The sequence below is a fragment of the Pelophylax lessonae genome, assembly GCF_965119305.1.
Source record: "Pelophylax lessonae genome assembly, chromosome: 1".
Taxonomy (NCBI): Eukaryota; Metazoa; Chordata; class Amphibia; order Anura; family Ranidae; genus Pelophylax; species Pelophylax lessonae.
In genome coordinates this window covers 617,569,042-617,594,068 of record NC_138768.1, presented here as the reverse complement: position 1 = coordinate 617,594,068, position 25,027 = coordinate 617,569,042, and the positions used below count along the sequence as shown (strand labels likewise).

Below are 25,027 nucleotides of genomic sequence, written 5' to 3'. Positions count from 1 at the left end.
CCTGGTTGGCTATGGTTAGCCTTGGGAATTTTTTTCTGCTTTTTTCCCACCCCTCATGTTTAACACTGCTTTGGGAAGTCCCAATGGTGAAGAAGAATTTGGAGCTGTGTCCGTCAATGAAAGAAAGAGAAAATGCCATTTTTGGCTTACTGTAAAATCTATTTCTCTGATGTTCATTGACAGACACTGCACCCACCCCTCTGTGGAGTTGTAATTCTTCTGACACTGCTTGTAACAAAACTGAGTGCCTATAGCCGAGAGTGGGTGTTTACCCCCATAGGTATAATATAGCTTTTTCCCACCTAGTGTCCTACTCGTGTAGGGGGCATTATAACCCAATGGTGAAGAAGAATCAGGACCTGTGTCTGTCAGTGAACATCAGAGAAATGGATTTTACAGTAAGTCAAAAATCCAATTTTTTTTTTTTTATGTTTTACACTAAGGCCTTGTTCACACACGCGTACTATAGCATACAACCATATAAGGGCTATATTTGCCTGCAAAGGGATGTACAGGTGATCCATGCATCCCCATGCAGGCAGTCGCATTCATGTCAGTTGGGATGCAGCTGCTGCACAGAAAACAGCCATTTCTCCCAATTCAACAGCTACTCGAGTGCACATAAACACAGTGATAAAAGTTCTGAATTTATTTTTTCGTAAACATCTGCAGTATTTGCATTTTGGTAATGTTTCTACTGTGTATTACCACTAAATATAGCTTCTGTAATGCTTGCAGCTCTAAAAACAGTTGGTTTTAATCAGAAACACATCAGTGATCCGTGTTGCTGTATGGGCATTCACAGGAAAAGAGTGCTATAATAGGAGATGTCCAGAAGTGCATCCAAGCTTAGCCCTACTATATGCCACTTTTATGTGTCTATTGTGAACTAACATTATAGTATTCTCATGTTTCAGGAGTTTCCCGGTTCTGCTCTGAGGAGCATAATTATTGTCCCCATTTTGGAAGAACAATGTCACGTTATGGCCTTTACCTAAACAATTCTTAGACACAAAATTCCTATACCTTCCCATGATCTGATATATACCCCATCACCAATCATTTTTTTCAGTTTATACTTTACAGTTACAACTGATCAAATTAAAGGTAGCTTTTAATGTGTGATTACCCACAGAAACAGGGACCCTGTTAGGTGTGAAAAGGTAAGCAAGCAACCCCCTTAAAGAAATCGCAGGTGAAGGGCTAAATCTTCACTTCCAGGTGTGTTGGATTGCATGTTCCCTGCTCAGCTCAGAGGTTTCACAGTCCTGTGGGTGGGATCTACTGCACCCATGCACATGGGGTGACACTGCCGCAGAGTGCACTCATCAATGCCCGGGACCAGGCGGAGACTGTGGCCATGTGAAATACCAAACAATAAGGTAGTTCCCTAACTTAGAAATGAGCCTTTACTGTGTGCATCAATAAAGTGCAAAGTCCTTCTGAAAAACGACTGGTCTCATGTCACTACACACTGTAACTTGTATGTTTGCATTAGGAGGGATGTGCTGAGCCTCCACCAGTCCAGAGTACCTCAGTTACCTCACTCCGAGGAACAGAATGGTGTCCCACCTAACACCTAGCCCAGACCTCATGCTCACTTAACTCTGTCCTTCCCATACCCCATGACCAGGCCATAGATCTCCATAATGCTAGTCTGCTCCCAATTGCTACTGGAGACAGACCATCAACCCCCCTCGCCACCAGAGAACCTGTCACCTCTGTGAGGTGAGAGTCCATAATGGCATTGTTCATGGCTTGGATGCACTCATAGGTGGGTCTCCATACCCCCTGCTCTAGATTCTCCATCTCGGTTTGGCGGCCCCGGTCTTAGCGGTCCCCCTCTTTATAAAACAGGTGGGCCTGGCAAAACCTAAGGCCCGAGAAACTAAGCCTAAATTGTTTAACCCCCTTCCACAGCCTGGGACGGCTGTAGGAACTAATTAATCACTTCCAAGCTGTTCACTGATGGTGACTGTAGCTGCTTCAAACTCTGGCAGCTCCTGGCAGTTTGTCACCCTGGTCTAGTGCAAAAGATAGGGTTAAAAGCCTTATTCTAATACTATGTGGTGTGTGTTGGTTTATGCGTGAAGAAAAATAAGGATGCATTTTTTATAAAGTTGCCATTAGGTGTGAATGGCCTTTTGTGAAATCCAGAGCTGTTGAATTATTTAACACAGCTTTTATTGCAAGGAATATATTACATAAATGGCAAGATTTATCAAATGTCATATGTTCATGCAGTTTCATTGTGACATTTAAAATGCAGCATTTTAAACAGAAATTGCTGGCCATGCAAATTTCTGGTGATATAGGACTAAATTAGGCATACAGTACAAGAGAGGGGCCTCCCAGTAGTTTATTGGTCTACTGGGATTTCAATTAACATGTACAACTCAAACAATTGTAATCTGAAAAGTTTGATGAGAAACCTATTGTGAGAGAATGAATTAATGAATGCAGTTAAAGCAGTGCTTCCATTTTAGTCAATGTAAATGAAAGTCCTAGCGCTGTAAGTTACCCATGTGTATTTGTGGCTTGACTTAAAGTGGTTCTAAACACGATTTGTTTTTTTTTTACCTTAATGCAATCTCTGCATTAAGGTAAAAAAAAAAAAGTGCTCTGCCTGTTCCTCTCAACCCCCCCCCCCCCCCCAACACCTACCTACCTTTTATTGACCCAGTGCTGCCCCAGCTGCTGGTCTTTCCTCCCCTCTTCCTGGTCTCACAGGTTTTGCTGATAGCAGAAGGAGTCACTGGCTCTTTCTGCTGTCAATCAAATCCAGAGAGCAGGGGGCAGGGCAGGACCGTGCAGTACTGTGTGTGTCAGTGGGCGCACACAGCCCAGCTCATGAGCAAGCCCACACGTCAATTGCTGTGGAGACAGATACAGTAGAGGAAAAGCCAAGATAGCCAACCATGTACCCCAAAAGAGGAGGTTTAAGGCCACTCTGTGGAATGGTATTGCACAGAGCAGGTGAGTATAAATCTGTTATACTTTTAGTTTAAAAACACGATTTCTCTTTTGTTCATTGAGGGACACAGCTCCTGATCTTCTTAATCATTGGGTATACTGGAGTAGGACACTAGGCATAAGAAAAGTCTGGCTACGCCTATGGACAGTCTCAGGGAGTACTCTCCCTCTCTCTGCTATAGGTACTCAGTTTTTTCTGCCTAGTCAGGAGTAAGGACCTAGTTCCTTGCTGGGATCTCTGGTCCTGGCAATTTTTTCTTTTTAGATATTATTTTTCTTCAGTTTTTTTCCTGTGAGATCTACAATAAACTGCAGGACTGGGTGATGGGCTGGATAATCTAGATCCAGTGGTCACCCCAGTCTGGCCAGCGAGCGCACGCAGACCTCAGCATCACTCTAGGTCGGCCGCAACATAGCCCCACCGGACGGCGGCTGACCCGCGAGGTAAACGCCTTGCGAGGTCGCATACGACCGAGTTGCAGTGTTCGTCCTGGCCGACAGCCCCCCATTTTGAGGGGTTCTGTCTGGAGCGGTGCCCGCCTTGTTTCTGGTATGGCGAGTAGCTGTCCCCGCTCTCCCCCTGGAGGGTTTTGGGGTGGACGCGGGCCCCTCCTTGGGATGGTCGAACCCCCGGGTTCCCCTCCTTCCCATCAGGCACCCCTAGTCATCTGTCCCCTCATTTTACCCCCCCCCCTCCACTTATGCTGGGGCTGTGTGGGTGGTCTGGTCAACCTCTTGGTGTGGGGGCAGTGCACTATGCTGGCGATGGGGAGAGCTGCCGGCGACTGGATGATCAGCTGTGCGGGGGGTTGCTTCTGCCAGGGCCCCCCCCATTCTGTCTAGGCCTGTCCTTGAGGCCTAGGGATCCCACCTGGTGTCGCGCGGGGCCGCCATTTTCTTTCTCTAGCCTGGGAGCTCAATGCATGGCGGCCATGTTCGTGTAGTCTGGCGGCCATTTTGAGGTGGTTTGCTATTGAAAATAGCGACGGCCATGACAGTGGAGCCCTCTGGGCAGCGATTTCGGCAGTGGGAGCCCCTCGTCATCCCCTGGTGCTGACTCCTGGATCCTTTAATTTCCTGATAACCGCTTCTACAGTGCAGTTTCTGCTGGTGACTGCGGTGCCTGGTTTCTGCGGGGTGGTGAGTCTGGTGGGGTCCTCTGCCTCTCTGCTGGGGATCAGTTGGTGGTCTGTGACTGGCAACCGAGTGGTGCTGCCAGAGCCATGGGGGTTGTCTCATAGCAATGTTTTACACTTTTTGTGGGGTCCCCCTGGTGGAGTCTTTGAAGCACATCCCCCCAATCCCCTCACAGGGGCTGCGGAGCCCTCCAGGTCCCATCCATCGATGCACTGACGGCGGTCCTGGAGTCCCTTGTGTCCCGGGTGAGGGTGGCTTTTGGGCGACGGGCTGGCATAGAGCGCCCCCGCCTTCCCCTGCCTCATCTGTCTCCACAAATCCTAAATCTGATTCGGCTGCCACGGGCATGGGTCACCCTGCTGGGTCTGCGACCACACGCCCTGAATCCTCAGATAATGAGGAGGATTCCTCCGCTTCTACAATCATGCACAAAAAGGCACTGGTGGGCGCACTGATTGTTATCTGTGCTTCAGACTTAAAGTTGGAGGACGCAGCTGCGGCTGTGACAGAGGCACAGATTCTCTTTGGCACTTACAAGCCATCCAGGGCGGCAAAGGAGTTCCCTTTCCCCTCCTATTTTGACAGAATTGTCACTGAAGAGTGGGGACGACCAAAGCGTCCTCATGGGGTCCCTAAGCGAGTTTCTAGGCGATACCCCTATGAAGAATCCCTTCTTAAGAAGTGCACTGTTCCACCTGTAGTGGACCCTCCGGTTTCCAGATTAAACAGGTAACCATGATTCCGGCTGAAGAGTCCCTGACCTTTAAGGACCCCGGCTGACAGAAAGGCAGAGGCTGTGGCCCGCAATTTCTTCACCCTGGCTGGTCTGGCACTGAGGTCGATTTTCACCGTTGCCTTGGTGTCACAGACTCTGACCGAATTTTTATGCCGTGACTTGGAGAGGGATTAGCTCCCCCCTGCCCTTGCTGAGCTGGCGGACCAGTTGGTCCAGGGGCTGCAATTTATCTGTGAAGCCTCTGCCTGCGGATCCCCTAGTGACTCGGCTCTCTGTTTTCTTCCATGGAAACATTGCTTTATCGCACCTGTATACTACAGCGTTTTGAGAGTACCCTGATTTTCAATTAAACTTCTGCCTCATGAAGTTATACAGAGAGCACTAGATTTCTTTGCTTTGTTCCCCTTTTTTCATCTATAGCCCTGTGATATGGATAGATGCGCTGTGCTGATCCCGGACCCTCTTGCTCATACCTTGTTGCTGTTAACTGATTACCCCTGTTAGAGGACTGCTTTGTCTGACCCTGGGTGGCACCTGGGTCAGACATTAAGGTGAGAGGCTTGCATTTCTGGTGGTGGATTTTCTCACAGTCACTGAGAAGTTTTGGTCACCTTTGTGTTGAAGGAGTTTTTTATCTAGAGATCACAGCACTTTATATACACGTGGATTTTTATATATGTTATTTCTGAAAGGACTTATTCAATATTCATGGACTTTTGCTGCAATATTTTGAGATTGAATATCTTTAATAATTTTCATATGCACTTTGTTTGATTTAGCACAACACATATTATTTACTGAATCATTTATTTGTGTAGTGGGATCACATTTTAGTGTTTGCAGCTGATCACATTTATTTTTTTTGGTTTCATACTGCGCTGATAGTTTTTCACATTTTTGGTTTATCCTGTCGTTCACCTTACTGGTGGCTCACAGTGATTAGGTGGTTCTCTGCCCCTGTCTGTTGTTCCTTCCTCAGGTTGCCTCTGGTTTTCAGTTGAATGAAGACGTTGTGTTGCCTTCCCTTTGTTCCAGGCCAACACATCCGAAGGAAATTGCTTTGCATGCCTTTGATGTGGACCGGGCAATTAGGGTGTACCTGGCAGCTACGGAGTCTTTTAGGAAGTCAGACTCACTGTTTGTGCTCACGGATGGGCCTCGGAAAGGGTTGTCCGTTTCCTTTGTGATAATTTCCAGATGGATCAGACAGACCGTGGTTCAGGTCTATTTCATCCAGGGTCAGGTTCCTCCTTTCCCTGTCAAGGCGCATTCTACTCCAGGGCTTTCCGTCATCAGGTGTCAGTGATGCAGGTTTGCAAGGCGACCTCCTAGTCATCAATGCACACTTTTACAAAGTTCTATAAAGTGGATGTGTTGGCATCTGCGGATGTTTCCTTTGGCCATAAGGTTTTTGCAGGCTGCTGTTTAAAGGATCTGGTCCTTTTTGAGGGTGTATTGTTTTTTCAGGTGAGCGCCAGTTTTGGTTGAGCTCCTGTTTTCCTGGTTGGCTACAGTTAGCCTTGGGAATTTCTTTTTCACTGTTCCCACCACTCATGCTTAACACTGCTTTGGGACTTCACAATGGTTAAGAAGATCAGGACCTGTGTTCGTCAATCAACGAAAGAGAAAATGGGATTTTTGACTTCCCATAAAATCCATTTCTCTGATCTTAATGGACGGACACAGCACCCACCCCTCTGTGCAGTTGTAATTCTTCTGACACTGCTTGTAACAAAACCTATAGCAGAGAGAGGGAGTATACCCCCTGGGACTGCCCATAGGCATATCCAGACTTTTTTTCTGCCTAGTGTCCTACTCCTGTAGGGGGCAGTATAACCCAATAGTTAAGAAGATCAGGTGTTGTGTCCGTCAGTGAACATCAGAGAAATGTGTTTTCAAAAATCCCATTTTTACAATCACTTTAAATACGTGATTTGCACTTAAATTTTTTTTTTTTTTTTTTTAAATCTGCTATTTAATAAATTTATGTCTATAATTGCATCTTTGAAAATATCACTTCTGCTTTTAATATACAATGGTATCCACTTTCTTCTCAAGTCACCAGTACATTATTTTATGTCTGTAATAAAACACAAGAGCCTAAATAAAAAAAAAATGTTTCTAATCTTTTCAACACAGCCTATTTCTGTTTGAATTTGTCATAATATAAATACTTTTTTTATTTACAGCAGCACGCAGTTTACTGAAGAAACCTGATGGAGTCAAGGTATGTTTAAATGAGCCAAACCATTCTCTAATTATTTGCAGGACATTTTTCATATTGCAGCAGCCTAGGTACTGTGAAGGTGCTATGTTTCACACTAGACCAATGCATTCTGACAGGATGGTATTTCAACTGCTACGGTTTCTGGGATTTGACACATCTGTTCTTTGATATTTCAAGATTTACAGATATTGTAGTAGAAAGTGAATGGTGTCCATAAAAGTAAGGCTGGTAAAGTTTTGTCTAGTTGTGGAAGTTCAGCACATTACTGAAAAAAAGAAACCAGTGTACTGAAATAATCAGCTTTGCTTGCCTTTAAAACTGAAATAGCTCTTTGGTATTTGTTAATGTCCTTCTACTATTTTTTAAACAGAAGAAGATACTTTAAAACCCGAACTATAGACAGATCAAAAACCCAAATTTGATCCAATTTTATGATTTATTTATTAAATAAATGATATATTTAATAAAATCAATGAATGCATACATATTTGCTTAATCTACTGTATATTTATATCACCCTTCAGTATTCCTCTGTACTGCAGTAAAAGCAGAAAGTACCCTATGTACGTCATTTAGGCTTGACTGCAGTGCACAGTGATGTCAAGCTAACATGGAAAGCTTGTTTTTTAGGACATCCAGTTACGGGGAGGGAGGTCCCTGACCAAGCTGTTTTAATTTAGCTGCAATAGGAAAGAGTAAAGTCAGTGGTCTGACTATGCTGTCTGTCTCAAGATTGGATGAACAGAATTACATACAGCTCTCACACTTACATTTCACCTATGTATTTGGATGCTTGCCTATAGTTCTGCCTAAAATACATTCCTTCCTTAAATTCTGAATATTTCAGTAAATGTAGGTAGCTATTTTATCAGCTATGCTAATACTCATGAAAATCTGTTCATTTCTTCTGATCCCAGTAATGTGGTTAGTCCTTAATAAATTACTATTATTGGCTATGTATACAAAATACTTAACTTAGTTTGCATTGATGTATTGTATGTTTGTTTATTTAAACTGTTGAAACATAAAGCAATGTTGTTGATGGGAGAGTATATTTATTTTACCTAGTCAGTGGATACTTACTATTACAAATATAGGATCTGCAGGTATTGAACATATTATGACTCTCTCTAGAGCAGAGTTCTAAAGTCAGAAGTTTTTTTTTAACTTAGACCCCGTTCACACTGGGGCGACCTGTCAGGCGACCTGGTCGCCTGACAGGTCGCCGTAGGTCACCTGCCATAGAGAAGCTGTGGACCCGTTCTAATAGGAGCGACACAAGTCGCTCCAACTTAGAAAAAGGGTCCGGAGCTTCTTTGGGGCGACCTGGAGCGACCTGCATTGACTTCAGTGTTATGAAGTCCGTGCCGGCCGCTCCGAGGTCGCGGTGCGAGCTGCGCACCGCGACCTGTGAGGTCGCCCCGGCAAGTCGGATCGCCCCAGTGTGAACGGGGTCTTATTGCAATCTATGCATTAAGATATAAAATATTCTTTGTGCAGCAGCCCCCTAACACTTACCTGAGCCCCATCTCGATCCAGCAATGTTGCACAAGTGTCTCTGCTGTCTGGGACTCTCCCTCCCATTGGCTGAGACAGCAGCGAAGCACCATGGGCTCCCGCTACTGTCAATTAAAGTCAGTGAGCCAGCAAGGAGAAAGAGGGGGCCGAGCTGAATGGACACACAGAGCAGCAGTTTGGCTCATGTGCCCCCAGAGCAATCTGTTTGCTGTGGGGGCACTCGACAGGAGGCAAGGGCAAGGAGCGCTGGCGAGGGACCCCAGAAGAGAAGGATCTGGACTGCTCTCTGCAAAAGCACTGCACAGAGCAAGTAAATAATAACATGTTTGTTATTTTTAAAAGAAAAAAAAACAGACTTTAGTATGGTTAAATTTTACAAATTCAAGAAAATATGTGTAAATATATATATATTTTTTATATGTAAATGTATGTGATAATATACCGTAAAAAAAAAAAAAAAAAAAAACAGGAATGTATGAACCTATCCAATCATTTGTGCAAAAAAGTTAAAATGAATATATGTAAACACACATATAGTACAAAAACTAATTTGGCAGTATATCTTTACAACCAATGTGTAGTATTACTTAGAATATTCTAAAGTGTTCAAATATATTCTTTAAATAGTCCACAGGGAATAACACAGCTGTACAAGTGAATCCAATTTGTGCAGTAACCCTTATGAATAGTTGATATCAACTTCTTTATGGAAATACTCAATAGTGTCAACTCACAGTGAATGTGGTCTCTACCAGCCTGCTTGAGGCAACCCACCATAAGAGATGCAACCTTATAAATATAAAGGTAATCTGCACTTTTCTCTACCATATGTGGGGTCCTGATGGATCATCCAATGTGTCTCCCCAAGTACCCAGAATCATAGTACATTCAAGAAACAGAAGAAAATCAACAAATCAGGTAAAACCTTCTTTTATCGAACTAGTTCAAGATATTAAATGTGCTACACATGCCCAAAAAAGTCATTATAGTACATAAGGATGCATGTAGCACATTCAGTCCTTCTGCCCTGCTGTGGGGACTCCCCTTCCCACTACACAGCAATTCTCATCTCTGATTAATCATAGCCTGAGTTGCTGTACACACAGAGCAGTTCTGGCAGCTGTCAAAATCTGTCTGACTGTGAGTGTTTATTAGCAAGAGTGTTTAGATGGCAATGTTAGAGTATGATCGTTTATGTAAAATCTCCACTGACAAATCTAAATACCATTTTGATTGTGAATAGATTTTATTTTGAGTTTGATTAATGTGAGGGTGCATTATGTCTTCTGTTATGTCCATCATCTGAGGATGGAGGGTAATTGTTTGCAAGGGGAACATTCTGTTAACTACTGTATGCTTTATACTATTTACCATTAAATTTCTATTATTGTGTTGAAGTTTTACTCATGGTCAAGAACTGTCTTTTCCAAATTATACCACACAAGATTCTGAATCTCATAATATATAGATTTGGGTAACGGAGAAATAGAAAGATACAAAGTAATATTGTTTTTCCTATCAATTCTGTTTTATTCATCTACAGAACAAAGGAGTGAACTTCAATCTGCAGATGATGTCAGTTAAAGTGGTGCTTTAGTCAGAAAATCATGTCCTGATAAAATACTTCAGGCCTTTCTCTGCTGCAGGAATAGCTATGTAAAACATTAAAAATAAGCACCTGTACTGTTTAAAATCCAGTAAGTTTGAAACCAATGGACTTTACCAAAGACTGGGTTTCCTCCTTTCTGATGCTTTGCCAGGCTCTAACTGCAGCTGTCTTGGGTTGTTCTTTGTTTGTGGGTCTTTCTGCCTTATCATAAATAAACACCAATGACCAATGCCATCACACTGCCTCCACCATGTTTTACAGATGACTTTGTGTGCTTTGAATCATGAGCTGTTCCAAGCCTTCTCCACACATTTTCTTCCCGTCATTCTGTAACAGATGAATCTTAGTTTCATCCGCCCAAAGAATGCTTTTCCAGAACTGTCTTTTTTAGATGTTTTTTGGCAAAGTCTAATCTGGCTTTTCTATTCTTTAGGCTTATGAATGCTTTGCACCTTGTGGTAAACTCTGTGTATTTGCTCTCGTAAAGTCTTCTCTTGAGTGTAGACTTTGGCAATGATATGCCCACCTCCTGGAGAGTGTCATTCACTTTTCTGGATGTTGTGAATGGGTTTTTCTTTACCATAGAGAGGATCCTGCAATCATCCACCACTGTTGTCTTCCATGGACGTCTAGGCCTTTTTATGTTGCTGAGCTCTCCAGTGCCTTTTTTTCTTTCCTCACAATGTACCAAACTGTTGATTTGGCCACTCTTAATGGTGCTATCATCCCTCTGGATTTGTTTCCTTTATTAAGGCTTACTTACAATGGCCTGTTTTCACAGCAATAGATTCCAAATGCAAATACCACAATCCACCCCAGGCCTTTTATCTGCCTAATTGATGAAAAAATAACAGAGTAGCCCACACCTGGCCACGAAACCGCTTTTGATTTAATTGTCCAATTACTTTTGGTTCCTTGAAAAAGGCGGATGGCTATTCTTAAGAGCTGTAATAACTAAACCCTTCCTCCTATTTGAATGTACATACCCTCAAATTGCACTTTCAGCCAGTGTCCATTATATAACTATATAACCTGAAAAAATCTAAATTGTGCCTGTGTCCAAATATATATGGACCTAACTGTATATTTACAAATTTCACATTTTGAAAAGCGCACAAATAAAGCGAATAGCACTTTCTTAAACTAGAGTCACAATTTTAGTGTAATTTTAAAAAAAGGACAAATTATTGAATAAAATATATAATTTTTATCTGCAGTAAAAATTGCAGTAACTATTTTTAACTAATGCTGGTAAAGAAAAAAAAAAAGAAAGTGTGTTTTGTTTAGTCTTGTTACATTTTATTACCTAAGGATTGTGTAAAAGAAAACTGTTTTGGCAAGAAATACCACAAAATGAAAGCCTTGTTTGTCTTTAAAAACATAACTTTGTTATCGTAAGTAATGACAAAGTTATTGTTAAATAAATAGCAGTATTTTAAAACTTGCTCTGGTCCATAGAGGGGTGAGCAGGCGTATTAGGGGAAGTAGGTAAATAAATTAAATCAATCAGTCACGCATAAGATTGTGCTGAACCCAGGACTAGTATATGGCACTCTAAGTTTGTATGCTGCCTCCAATCCTGAAAGCAAACTTAAACCTAATGATGTCACCAAGTCCCACCCAATAGAATTAATCACATCTGGATTTTCTCAGGATGTTTGCAGTGAGGCTTGGAGCCAGTAAACAAAGCTAAAGCAGCATACACTAGTGCTGGATTCATCATAATCTTATGTGAGTGTGACTATTTATTTTAATAAAAAAAGGTTTTTCACTATTTGTGGATTCTCTTATGTTTCTTGGATATACAAGGATGCTGGATTGAAGCAATACCTGAATGGACATGTGTGACCATCTGTCAGGGTCCCACATATTATATATAAAAGGGCAGATGACCATTATAAGTTTAAGGTGGCCTCTCTTTGAGTGAGTCATCTCAAGGAGGGGGGTAGCATGCAGGTGGGGAAGAATACATTCACTGTGATTGGAAATTGGAAATAAGAAGTATTTGCAAAAATAATATACAGTATATTTACCTTCAATTCACCTTAATGCAGTTATGGTTAGATGGGTTCATTCATCACTGTTTTACTGTATATATATATATATATATATATATATATATATATATATATATATATATATATATATTACAACTTGAATATTTTTTTTTGCATTTATGTTGTGTGTGTGTATATATATATATTTATATGTGAAAAACCAACTTATAACAGCGCTATACACCTAATTGTATAAATGAAATTAATAATGTTGTGTGTAAGAATGATTAATGTGCAGCTGCTGTGCATCCAAACCAAATATTGGAAACAAGTGTACAGAAAATTTAAACAGCGCTAGCAACTAACATGTGATATATAAATATATAATAAATAAACATATATTAGTAATTGATAAAGTCTCTCATATGAATCATATCAAATAAAGTGCTCAGGTGCAAATCTTTCTCTTCAGTGCAGATGATATATAAGGTGCTCGGGTGCAAATCCTTCCAAATATATAAGGTGCTTTCTTGAGTGACCCTCCAGGTCCCCTACTTACCGCACAGTAGATATATCAGCGTTTGTTAATGCAAATGGGACTTGTAAATCCGAGATCCAATATATCATCCAAACTTATATAAGGAAAGCCTCTGATTGGGGATTGCTCCAATGGGATGTATCTCGTAGATCCCGGTATATGTGGATGTAAATAAAGGGGCAATAGTGTAATACATTCAAAAGTATAGTTTAATGTGGGCGTTTTTGAAAACGCCCACATTCAGGGTGAAACGCGTTGACGTATTTCCGGCGTGGAGCCACGCAACGTCACTTCCGGTCGGGCTTCCTGGATTCTGTGGAACGCACGCTAATTGCGGCGTTCGTGTATGATTTTTCATTGCGAATTACAAACTGCTGTCTAGTGAGTATTATCAAGGATTGGGGGACAATAAACTATACTTTTGAACGTATTACACTATTGCCCCTTTATTTACATCCACATATACCGGGATCTACGAGATACATCCCATTGGAGCAATCCCCATCAGAGGCTTTCCTTATATAAGTTTGGATGATATATTGGATCTCTGATTTACACGTCCCATTTGATTTAACAAATGCTGATATATCTACTGTGCGGTAAGTAGGGGACCTGGAGGGTCACTCAAGAGAGCACCTTATATATTTGGAAGGATTTGCACCCGAGCACCTTATAGATCATCTGCACTGAAGAGAAAGATTTGCACCTGAGCACTTTATTTGATATGATTCATATGAGAGACTTTATCAATTACTAATATATGTTTATTTATTATATATTTATATATTAATAAACAAAAGTGTAAGTATAGAGGTAGAACACAGAGTGCTGTGCTATAAGTGGGTATAGTTTATTGTATCAATATACTTCTATTCAGCATAACATCTATTAATATAGATTTAAGTAGAAGAATATAGTGTGGACTTTAAAAAAAAAAGAAAATTGATCCTTGGTCACTAAGGCTCCCTTTAAAGTGCATGTTTTTCAGCTATCTAAGCAGGCAAACATGACATACGCATAGTGTGGTTCTAATTATAAGTGAGCAAATCATGCTCTGTTAGGGAGCCTTGCGCACTAAAATAAAGCGGCGCTGCTTTACAACAAAGAAACAATGGTAGTTTTGATCAATTTAACCTGATAGATATTCACTGGGATTTTCTATTCCCAACTTCTTCTTAGCAGGTTTTAGCAGAGTGAAAATTATCCTTTTGGGTGGAAAACAGTGTTTAAATAAAAGTGCACTAATGTGGGTGTATGAGGCATCAGTTCAGTTGGTTTCTGCCCTTATTACAGACATCCTTGTGAGAATTTTCCTGTGACTTCAGTTTATATCCTTGCATGTGAAACAAGGCCTACTTATCACATGCCTCTGTCTTTTAGGTAGTTATATTGCATACATATAATTCCACATTCCAATCTGTTATTGTGTTCCTTTCTTATTTATTTTTTGCCCCATTTTTGACTCGAATTTAGAAAAGGAAGTCAAGCTTCTGTGTTCAGATGACGGTGAGGACATTTTCTGAATGCATCCTCTTACAGCTTAAAATAGAATTTTTGTGCTTGAGCCTTTTTAACTGATACCCTTTGTCTTTCTGCATTGTATAGATAGTGTCATCTTGCTTCCTTTATTGAAAATCAGGAAACTCCATCTTGCTTCAAATCTCTTTTTGGAGAGGGGGATTTAGCATGGTTTAGGGTGTCAGCTACTATTACTACTGCTGCTTTTAGTGTGAAACTAAAGTCTGATTTATGAAAAAATGCTAGCAGGTAGGTGTTATTGCAAAGAATGCTATATGTAAAGAAAAATGCAGGTATTTTTTCAAAGATTCCATTTACTGGAGAATCGAAATGCATCTTGGAATGGCCTTTTTGTAATGCTTGCATGTTTTAATGAAAACTATACAGAGACTGGATGTGCCGCATCATCCAGCGAAATGTTTTATATTCCATCAATAGAAGCTGAGAGTGTTCCTTTCTCCTTCTTTTTCACATAAGATGACGAACAGTAGAGAAAGATGCTTTTTGACTTCAGATATCATTATCATGTCGGTGGTTATGCAAACAGCTACTGCATGTCATTCAATCTGCCTATTTAGAATGCATTTATCATTTTCGGATATTATAAGGCAGCAAGTTTTCTACCAGTACTAATGCTGTAGACCACTTGTAAGTTTATTGGTCAGGCAGAGCTAGATTATCCTCCCTGGCAGTCTGATTATGTCCAGATTTCTGTGCTAAAAGCGGTACATTCTTTTGCATGGAAATCTGTTGTTTTACATTGTAAAACTCACCTTCCCCTGCGATTCCCCCGCCGTGCTCCAGCCGTCCTCCCGCTGTCCTCCCGCTGTGTGCTAGGCCGATGCCAGGAAACCTGTCTTCCAGTTCCCTTCCCTGCAAGCGTTGCGACGCGGGGGTGGAACTGGCGGCAATTTAAAAAATGTAAATACATTAAATGACATGATACAAAGCTGTGATCCTAGCAGATCACACTGTATCATGCCATTTCACCACAGGATTGCACCTGGTGGCTTTTCCAATGCCCTGCCTGTGCTTTTACAGTTCTTTGTGCCTGAAAATTGAGAATGACCATGGCGTCCAAAAATGTGCCAGAAAGAGACATCAGAATTGTCGCTGTCGTCACTTTCCGTACCTGATGACAAATTTTCCCATGAATCGCTATCGCTCAGTTCTTCAAGTAACTCCGTTTCGCTGTCACTGTTTTCCAGTTTGTCTAAGAACGCTTTTTGAGCGCCATGGTCGTTCAAAATTTTCCAGGCGCAAAGCACTTGAAAAGCACAGGCAGGGCACTGGAAACGTTACCAGGTGCAATCATATGCTGAAATGGCATGATACAGGTTAATTCGTTAGTATCACAGCTTTGTATCATGTCATTTGTGTATTTACACTTTTGAATTTGCCGCCGGTTCCACCCCCCTGCGGCGCAACGCTCGCAGGGAAGGGAACCAGAGGGCAAGTGCCAGCAATCAGCTGTGCACAGAGCGGGGAGAGAGTGTGAGGACGCAGGGGAGGACGTGGGGGATCACAGAGAAGGTGAGTATGATTCTGGGGTAATCCCGAGTGTGGCTTGGGGTTAACGCTTTTGGTGCTGAAAGTTAACCCTGAGCCACACTGGGGAATACCACTAGGGGGGTTAAGACAGTTTATTGAATGCCACAGATTCACAGAAAATATCTTTGACAGTCTAGGGAAAGGCTTAATAGATAATATCAGATAATATTATATTACCAATGAGCTGATGTGAAGGGGAAGATTGGTTTAGAGCTGTGATCACCGACAGTAGAGTGGACACAGCAGAGGAGCAGAGACACTGGAGCTGATTGGCCAGGAGGAGAGAAAAAAAGTGTTTGGTGGGTTTCAAGAAAACAGGCTGCATTCCTTTTCAGCATTTTAAATGCCATTGTATGTAAAGCAAAAATATACAATATATATAATGTGTACTATATACTCTGTGTGTGTGTGTGTATATATATACGGTAATTTCTTTTTATAAAGAAGTATAACATTGAATTGGCTTGAGCTGTGAGGCTGTAAGTTCTGATCTTCAGTTTCTGTGGCTTTGATGGGAAGAAGCAGATACAGGGAAATGATGATTTTAAACACATAAGGAATTAAGGAAAGTCATGCAAGGCCAGTGGGGCATGCATTGTTACAGAGTATGCTTTATTTATTATTCCTTGCATGTTGGGTTATTCCTGCACACTGGGACATTATACTGTACTTGGGAAAGGGAGATTATATCAACAATAATCACTGCAACAAAATTTTAGCCTCGTCTAGAAGTGAGTTGTGTGCAATTTATTTCCATTGGTGCAGTCCCAGAACAAGTATATTTACAAGTGGGTGTTCAAGATATTTTCAGCTTACTATGATTTCCAGATGAAATTGCTTTATTGAGAAAGCTGCATAGCCCAAAAGAGTAAGTTTATTTTGCTGCTTATCCAAGTCTTTGAATATCATTTTAAGGCTATCCTTTTGTAGTCTCTGATTCTCTAGCATCTGTGGCTTTACAAATCCTAACACAATTAGTCTGATTTACTAAAGGAGTTGAGAACCCCCACTTAGTAAATTGTCAATGTGTTTAATTTGAGTACCCGATTGATTAAAAGTTCTGAACCCCTTTAGTAAATCAGCCTCAATCTGTCAGCATAAGACTGCAATTGCATCATTGGACTATTAGCTCCTTTAACTGGACCTTTCAGTAACTTTATAAATCTGCATTAATAAACTCCGGCCATATAATAATATAAAGCAGCGGTATAATATTTAAAAACTGTTGCACTCTCATCAAGTGACTTTGCGTTCAGATGATATCAGTCTGCTGCAGACTTTCTAGCAAGTCACAAGGTAAGGGGCTAGAGTAATGAGCTGATCTGTGTCAGACATTTATAAACACATCCAAGTTCTGACCCTTGGATGATGGCCTGGACAGAGATGGCTCTATCATTCTGCAGGAAAAAGGTAATAGATGCATTGTCAGGGGGAGTACTGTGATTTCTGTGAGAGGTAGTAAATACCGCCTCACATTATTTAGAATGCATGCAGGGAACATGGCTTACTTTACCAACCGTGTAAAGACAGTGGGGATAGACAATGTTACACAGCCCTGTCAGACACTAGATATAGACAGTTTTGACTATGGTTACTGCCCACACAAGGAAAACCAAACTCTCATTTCACATGGCCATGGAAATGTATTTGAATTGGGATTGTTGACGCTTTATTCTTTGAGGTACTTAACACTTATCTAATTTAAAATACAGCTAAAGTGTATGTTAATGTATTTAATCCACAAAATGAGGAAGTCAAGCCTATCAACACCAGCAAATACAAAAAAAGCATAAAAAAACTCAAAAATAAAAAAAGTATCAAATTTTATTAACCAAAAAAACCTGGGGGTAAGGGTTCATCCCAGTGAATAATAACAAGTAGCACAAATTTTCAGCCTTATGAAAGGATATAGCAGATAATCCCATAGCCATACATTGTATACATACTTGATCATAAGAAAACATATGAGACAGAATTGGAATATCCGATACAAATGTGCACTATCATAGAGCGATATCCCATACATCTACGCATTCTTCGGGTCACTTCTTCAGGACGAGGAAAAACTCAAAGGATAAGCACAATATTTCATAGCAGAGGTGTATAGGGATATATGTACAATGATGTCAGTATCAAAAAAGGTCTGAGAAAACACACATTACCAGTCCCTGCGCAGATCCTGGAGATTGATTCTCAAGCTGGGGAATCTTGTAATATGGCCTGTGGTGAAACACATGAATGAAGTGTGGCAGCTCTCCTAACCCTCCATGGGATATGAGGCAAAGCAGCTGTACAAAAAACAAAGGAACAGAGCGCACACCGCCCTAGTGTAACACCATTTATTTGAAGTTAATAGAAGCCATAAAAACAGGTACTCACAAACAGATAGGAAGTCATGCATGGAAATAAATATCCTCCGATGATGTTTGCAGGGCTCTCTCCTCCTAGCCTCGGCGGCTCAGCTGTTCATCCTGCACTAGTCAGTGAGTATCGTACGGCTAAGCCAACCGCCTCGGATTACTCAAGGAGACTCGATGTGGTGAGCCTGCGCACGGTCCAGCCGCCGCCGCACACCCTCCAAGAGCCGGATGCTATAGCCGCTCAGAGAAACTGACAATGCGGTTGAGCAGAGCGAGACTCCCCGATCGGGACCCAGAGCATGACTTGCATGGGGTTGCTAAGGACAACGTTTCGGAGGCGTAGCCTCCTTCTTCAGATCTCAACACCCCAGAGATCCTTTGCCCTCATTTTTATAACAATATAGCGGCTCCTCCCCTCACTATTTCTTAAAGGGACATGACAATAGAGAGCCTGTAATCAGGGGCAATAATATCCAAACATTCATATATATCCATGAATTGTACATATCTAATAAAAATGTATAAAAGTGAATAAGTTCATAATACAATAAAAACTTTAAAAAACTTAAAAAAAAAAAAAAAAAATTTTATACACACACATATACATACATACATATATATATATATATATATATATATATATATATATATATATATATATATATATATATATATATACATACACATACATATATATACACATACATATACATATACAATATACATATATAAACCTACATGACACTGTGGAGACTAGACTAACAAAACAAGATAAACACCATATATGTGCGCATATGTATCTCAAAATATTTCCGTATACTGATACTGGGTGCGTATAAAGGAACACACATGCCAACATATATGTACACTGACATAGAAGACCATAAGAGATGAGGAAGATGTAAATATATGCTGACAACATGTAAAATATAAAGACTGGTACATACATAAAAACAAAGTTTTAAATCAAAGTGCCCACCTCCAATTCCTCATTCAAGCCATCGGGGGACATAGAGTTAAGCGTAAATATCCAATACATTTCGCGCATACATAGACGCGAAAATCTTTCACCTTCTGATAATGTCATAGGGATGGCTTCAATACCAAATAACTCTAACCCCTCAGTGCTGCCCCCATGTACTTGGCAAAAATGGCGGGGAACACTATGTTTGTCTTTCTTTTGTTCGATGAACCGGCGATGTTCACCAAATCTGGTTCTCATAGCCCTCACCGTTCTGCCCACGTAGAACAAATTCAAATGTTAGTATAAAAAGTAGTGCCAATATATAACATGCACATATCTTTCCAACATATAAGTATACAGTATATCCCATACTCTATATTAGATATAATTACATGTCATTTTCACATAAATGGTCAACATGTACATCTCTGTCCACCCAGCCCAGTGTTCAGGGTGTCTAGAATCTAAATAAAATGGATGAAAAGGGCTAGAAAACATAATCGGATAACAGGACAAGAGAAAAAAAACTGTGATGCCTCAAACACTGGGAAAAGGGGGGGGGGGCTAGTGTCTCCAAATAGAGCCCTCTACAAGTGCCTGGGGGAAAGGACTGATGGCAGTACAAAAGCACACATGGGAATAGGCGGGATCAACCAGGTATTTCACAGCATAGAAAGGCACAGATAACACTGCACAAGCATTATGCTGTTTAACATGCTTTAAAGGTACAGGATTTTTTTTTTATTAGTGTTACAACTACTTTAAGAAGATTAGAAAGAATATTGTATTAAAGAAACTAAGCAAGCATTTCTCACATTTTTTTTATTTTTTTTCATTATGTTGCAATTTTTTTTTTTTAATGTTTATATGTACAATTGGTCACATGAACAGCAGAGTACCAAACAGAGTTCAGAGTGTCACATGGGGCTATGTAGGTGGGGATGAAAAAAAAGGCTTTGCTTTCAGTCACACCGCTGAAGTTGTACTGCAGGACTTGCAGGAGTGCTACATGGGCTAGCTAGGTAGAAAAGAGGAAGTGAAAAGCTTCCCCACACTGAAAATGGAGCATGCACAGAGTGGCAGCACAGAAGACTACGTTTTAGCTGCCACTCTCAAAAAAGGAAGTACTATGAACTGGCAGGATCCTCGGGTATTAACTATGTACTAATCTATTTTAAAAAAAAATGTTGACCACACGTTTATCATGTGGAAAATGTTTTGAAGCCAATGAGGGATATCGTTTTGGAGCCAATAAGAAAATAAATGTTTTGATTTACTGACACAATAATGATTTTTTTTTTTTTAATTATTGCTTGTAGATAACTTAACTAAACTGGTGCCTATCTGCCTGGAGCAATATTACGGTTTTCAAGATATTGTTCTTTATATAAATTAATATCTGCTGTTGGCCACAGACAGCTGTGTGCCAAACAGTCCTAACAAACCCCTTGCTAAATATGAGGCTCAAATAATTTAATACAATAGTTAATAGTTAATTTAATACAATTTAATAATAGTAAAATTAAAAGAAAACATATTTGCTGGGAAAACCCTATAGCCTAAACTTTCTTGACCTTCTGTGCAAGTATTGTATGAAGTTTTGACTTGCACCATTACTTCTCATCAATGAAAAAGATGAACTTTTATAGAACTGCTTTGCATGTGAAGATATATTTTTATATACATGAAATTAAATGCATGAAATCAGGAAGGTTGTGATCCTCATTAAAAAAAATGTACTAAACTCTTGCCTGTGTTTCGTTTGAGATGATTTTTTTACCATATACAGTATGAAAATAATACTTATTGATGCTGCAAATCGTATGCAATCAAAAGATCTTTGAAGCAAAATATGTTATATTATACTGTATATAGAATTGAACAGTGTGACAACGTGACTCATAGTTTTCAAAAGGCAGGAACAGAAAAAAGGTAGTTTGTGAATGTTGATTTAAAGTAAACTTGTATTGAAATTCAGAGCATAGGCATGCCTCTACTCCCATCCTGTGAGGACTCACATTATGTTGTGGGATATGGATTGGAAAGAGTATAATTTTCTGACTTTAAAAATAGAACAACACTTGTGTTACACTATAATACTTTTATTTGTGTAAATTCAGCACCAAAATACCATCACAAAATAAAGTAGATATGTAAACTAATATTTCTTTACTTATGCTTAAACAAGCTCTGGGCTCATTGTGGTAACTTGAAAAGTGATGATGTCCATGAAAATGTTGCTATCTTCCTCTTGTCTGTATCATATAAATGATTGCACACTACAGTGTACAGGCATTTACATTTAGCTGACAAATGCTCTAGGCACAAATCTTTTTTTCTCTTATGTCCTCCGACAGTCGCCACCTCTTCATATTCGTCACATATGGGGTATTAGACTTTGCTCCGAAGGAGTAGCTAGGCAACAGAATATGTTAACATTAAAGCTTTTAACATATCCCACCCTCAAGGGGTGGTCCCCTCAGTCAATACCCTCCTACTTCCTGCAACCATATCTCAGTTTCAATGTCTAGCTTGTCAGGAGTGGCTGGCTCTCTCTGTGCTGGGGCTTTGTGCCCCAGACTCTTTCTTCTTTTTTGATTTTTTGTTTGAGTTTTCTCTCTACCTTTACTTAGCTGTTCTTTTTGTCAGCATTAGTTAGTTCTTCGGATGAAGAGGATCATGCGGGCTGGGTCTCGGGCTGATCCCCCTGGTCGCAGGTTGTGGGTCAGTGGCTTCCCAGCCTGCCATCGAGCGTTCAGCCAGGTAACGCTCCTGGCACAGTGAACGACCCATCCCTGTTCGGTGCAGGGATGATTGGTGAGGTGGCTACCTCACTGGACGCTGTGCGGTTTCTTAACCCCCATTCTGTGCGTCTTGTATGCGACTCTCCCTGCCTCATGTGCAGCGGCTTGTTCGCCTGTGCGGGTCCCCCACGCCATTGTGAGGTAAGTGTATCTATGTGGGGACCTGTCTGTCTGGGGGGGTGTCAGTCTGGGACTGTGTAACCTGCCTCTGTTCACACTGTTTGTCTCCCTATCACTCGGCTGCATGCTGTGGGCTGCAAGGGGGGGGGAGCTGTGTGACACTGTGCGTGTCAGCCTTGTCAGTGTGAGAAGCTGTGTGCTGTGGGGCATGTTTTGTGGCATGTTTGGGCGCTATACAGCGATCACTGCGGCGATCTAACATGTTTTTTTATACATGGATGACATGTGTGCATTACTGTACTGTGGAGCGGCGGTTTCGGCGCCAAACGGCGCCATTTTGCCTACACTCGCTCCGGCCGCATGTTCTACATGCATGGCGGCCATTTTCTTGTAGCCTCCCATAGGCTTTAATAGAGCGCCCTGGCCGCATCACTTCCTCTTCTCCAGGATACACCGATCGAGGCAGCAGCAGCGGCGAGGGTCTCCTCAGGTTATATCTTTCTTATCCATTGCCTGTGTCAGTTTTATTGTCCCTGTGGGGGTCTTTGTGCTTGTGTGTGGTGCGGTGGGCTGCGCTCGCCGCGCTTGTTAAAGGGGCAGCTAACCCTTTATTATCCGGCATTTGTAATTGGGGCAATGGATTCTCAGGAGGGCAAATTTCCTACCGCCTTGGTGGAAAGCCAGGGGACCGCTGTTTCCCCCCCAGGGGGGGATTTAGCCACTATTGTGGCTGGCCTTGCTGCTCAGGTGCAGATGCTGGTGGCTGCTCAATCTACTAAAAGACCCAGAGTTTCTCTTTCCTCTGATTCTGAGGGTGAAGGTGATGGGGCTGTTATGGCGGGGGCCTCCTTATCGGGGTCCCGCTCCTCCCTGGATCTAGTGGGGTCCGAGGTGGAGGCTGAAGTTGAAGGGGTTGATAATTCTCCCCCTGGCTCGCCTGAAGAGCTTGCAATCATGGATGAATTGATTGCTTCCATAAAACAAACGCTGCGTTTGCAGGATGAAGTGTGTCCCCCCGCTGCCTTGGCGGCTTATGAGAAGCAGAGGAAACGCAGGACGCCGCAGGTTTTTCCCTGCAATGATGATTTTCAGCGCGCTGTTAAGGAACAATGGCGCAATCTACGCAAACCTTTTGCTGTACCAAGTAGGTTCAAGCTGCGTTATCCTTTCTCGCCTTCCACTGATGAAAGGTGGTGTGTGCCACCCCCAGTGGATCACGCAATTGCGGTTTTAAACAAATCCACTGCGATTCCTGCAGAGGATTCCCCTGTGTTCCGTGATGCCACGGATAGGAGATTGGAGTCTCTTGCCCGTCATACTTATTCTGTTACGGGTTCTATGCTTAAGGCTCTGTTTGCCTCTCTCATGGCGGCCCAGGCTGTCGCAAGTTGGACGCAGATGCTTAGGCGCGTCCTAGTGGCCGATTCGGCCTCGCCGGCGACCCTGGATATGGTGGATCAAATCCACCAGGGTGTCATGTATCTGTGTGATGCGGACTTGGACCTAGTCCCGTTGGCTGCACGTGTGCACAGCGTGGCGGTGTTGTCTCGCCGCCTGGTTTGGTTGAAATGTTGGTCGGTGGACCAATCTTCACGTAAGACCTTAGCCAATCTGCCTTATGATGGGTCTCGCCTTTTTGGGGAGTCCTTGGATGTGTTGATTAAGGGGATCACCGGAGGTAAGAGCACTCTCTTGCCCCATTTCCCCAAGGCTAAGGGGGCTTCTGGGAAGAAGCATGCTAATTTTCGGCCCCCTCAGGGGTCCTTTCGTGCCTTTCGGTCGCACTACAAGGGCAAACCGTTCAAAGGTCAAGGCTCTCAGAAGAAGCCCTGGTCTGGAAAACAGAAGTCCGGTCAATCCGGATCCGCAGCCCATAACAGTGCGGCCTGAAGGGGCGCCCTCACCCAGTTTTGGGGTGGGGGGACGCTTGCTCGGTTTTCTTCAGCCCTGGTTGGCCCGCGTGCGGGACAGATGGGTTCAGGAGATCGTTCGATCTGGTTACAAGATCGAGTTTCTCTCTCGGCCGGAGAGCAGATTTTTTCCCTCAAATCTTCAACTGTCTCCAGAGCAATTACGGGACCTGCACCTGGTGGTGCGGGACCTGAGGGCTCAGGGAGTGGTGGTTCCGGTGCCTCATCGGGACAGATTTCGGGGGTTTTATTCCAATCTGTTCACCGTGCCCAGAAAGGAGGGCAAGGTTCGTCCAATTCTGGACTTGAAGGTTCTGAACCGCTCTGTGCGGGTTCGCAAGTTCCGCATGGAATCCCTGCGGTCGGTGGTGGCTGCCCTGGTTCCGGGGGAATTCATGGCCTCCATCGATTTTGAAGGATGCGTATCTTCACATCCCCATTTTCGAGGGTCACCAGGGGTACCTTCGATTCGTCATTGCGGAGGATCACTACCAGTTCGTGGCGTTGCCTTTTGGTCTCGCCTCGGCTCCGCGGGTCTTCACCAAGGTGCTTGCACCGGTTCTGGCATTATTGAGGGCCCAGGGCATTTCTGTCCTGGGGTATCTGGACGACATTCTGGTTCGGTCTGCGACCAGCCAGGGTCTGGAGAAGGACCTGTCTGTCACGATGCAAACTCTGCAGGAGTTTGGTTGGACGATAAATTTTCCCAAGTCGACACTGAGTCCGTCGGTTCGTCTTCCCTACCTGGGAATGATTCTGGACTCGGTGCAGGCGAAGGTCTTCCTGCCGGAAGACAAACTCAGAACTCTTCAGGAGGAAGTCAGGTCCCTCAGGGACGTTCCGCACTCGTCTCTGCGGACGTGCATGAGATGTCTGGGATTGATGGTCTCGGCCTTCGAGGCGATTCCCTTCGCCCAGTTTCACACGCGGGGTCTCCAAGCGGAGATCCTGTCCATGTGGGACGGGCGACCTCAATCTCTGGATCTTCAAATCTCGTTGAGTCATCGCACCAGAAGAGACCTTCTGTGGTGGCTCCAGTCCCCGATGGTGTCCGGGGGCAAGTCG

General features: G+C 42.4%; 1 protein-coding gene across 9 annotated transcripts in view; it reads left to right on the top strand.

The window, feature by feature from the left end:
* CAMK2D (calcium/calmodulin dependent protein kinase II delta) overlaps positions 1–25,027 on the top strand; it is a 446,499-nt gene that overhangs the window by 356,305 nt on the left and 65,167 nt on the right. For 5 of the 9 annotated variants that reach the window (XM_082254332.1, XM_082254337.1, XM_082254336.1 and 2 more), the window contains exon 13: positions 7,036–7,073. In XM_082254332.1, coding sequence (XP_082110458.1) covers positions 7,036–7,073 — 38 coding nt within the window. The remainder of the gene's footprint in view (positions 1–7,035; positions 7,074–25,027) is intronic. The other 4 variants (XM_082254334.1, XM_082254339.1, XM_082254338.1 and 1 more) reach the window with 1 other exon arrangement.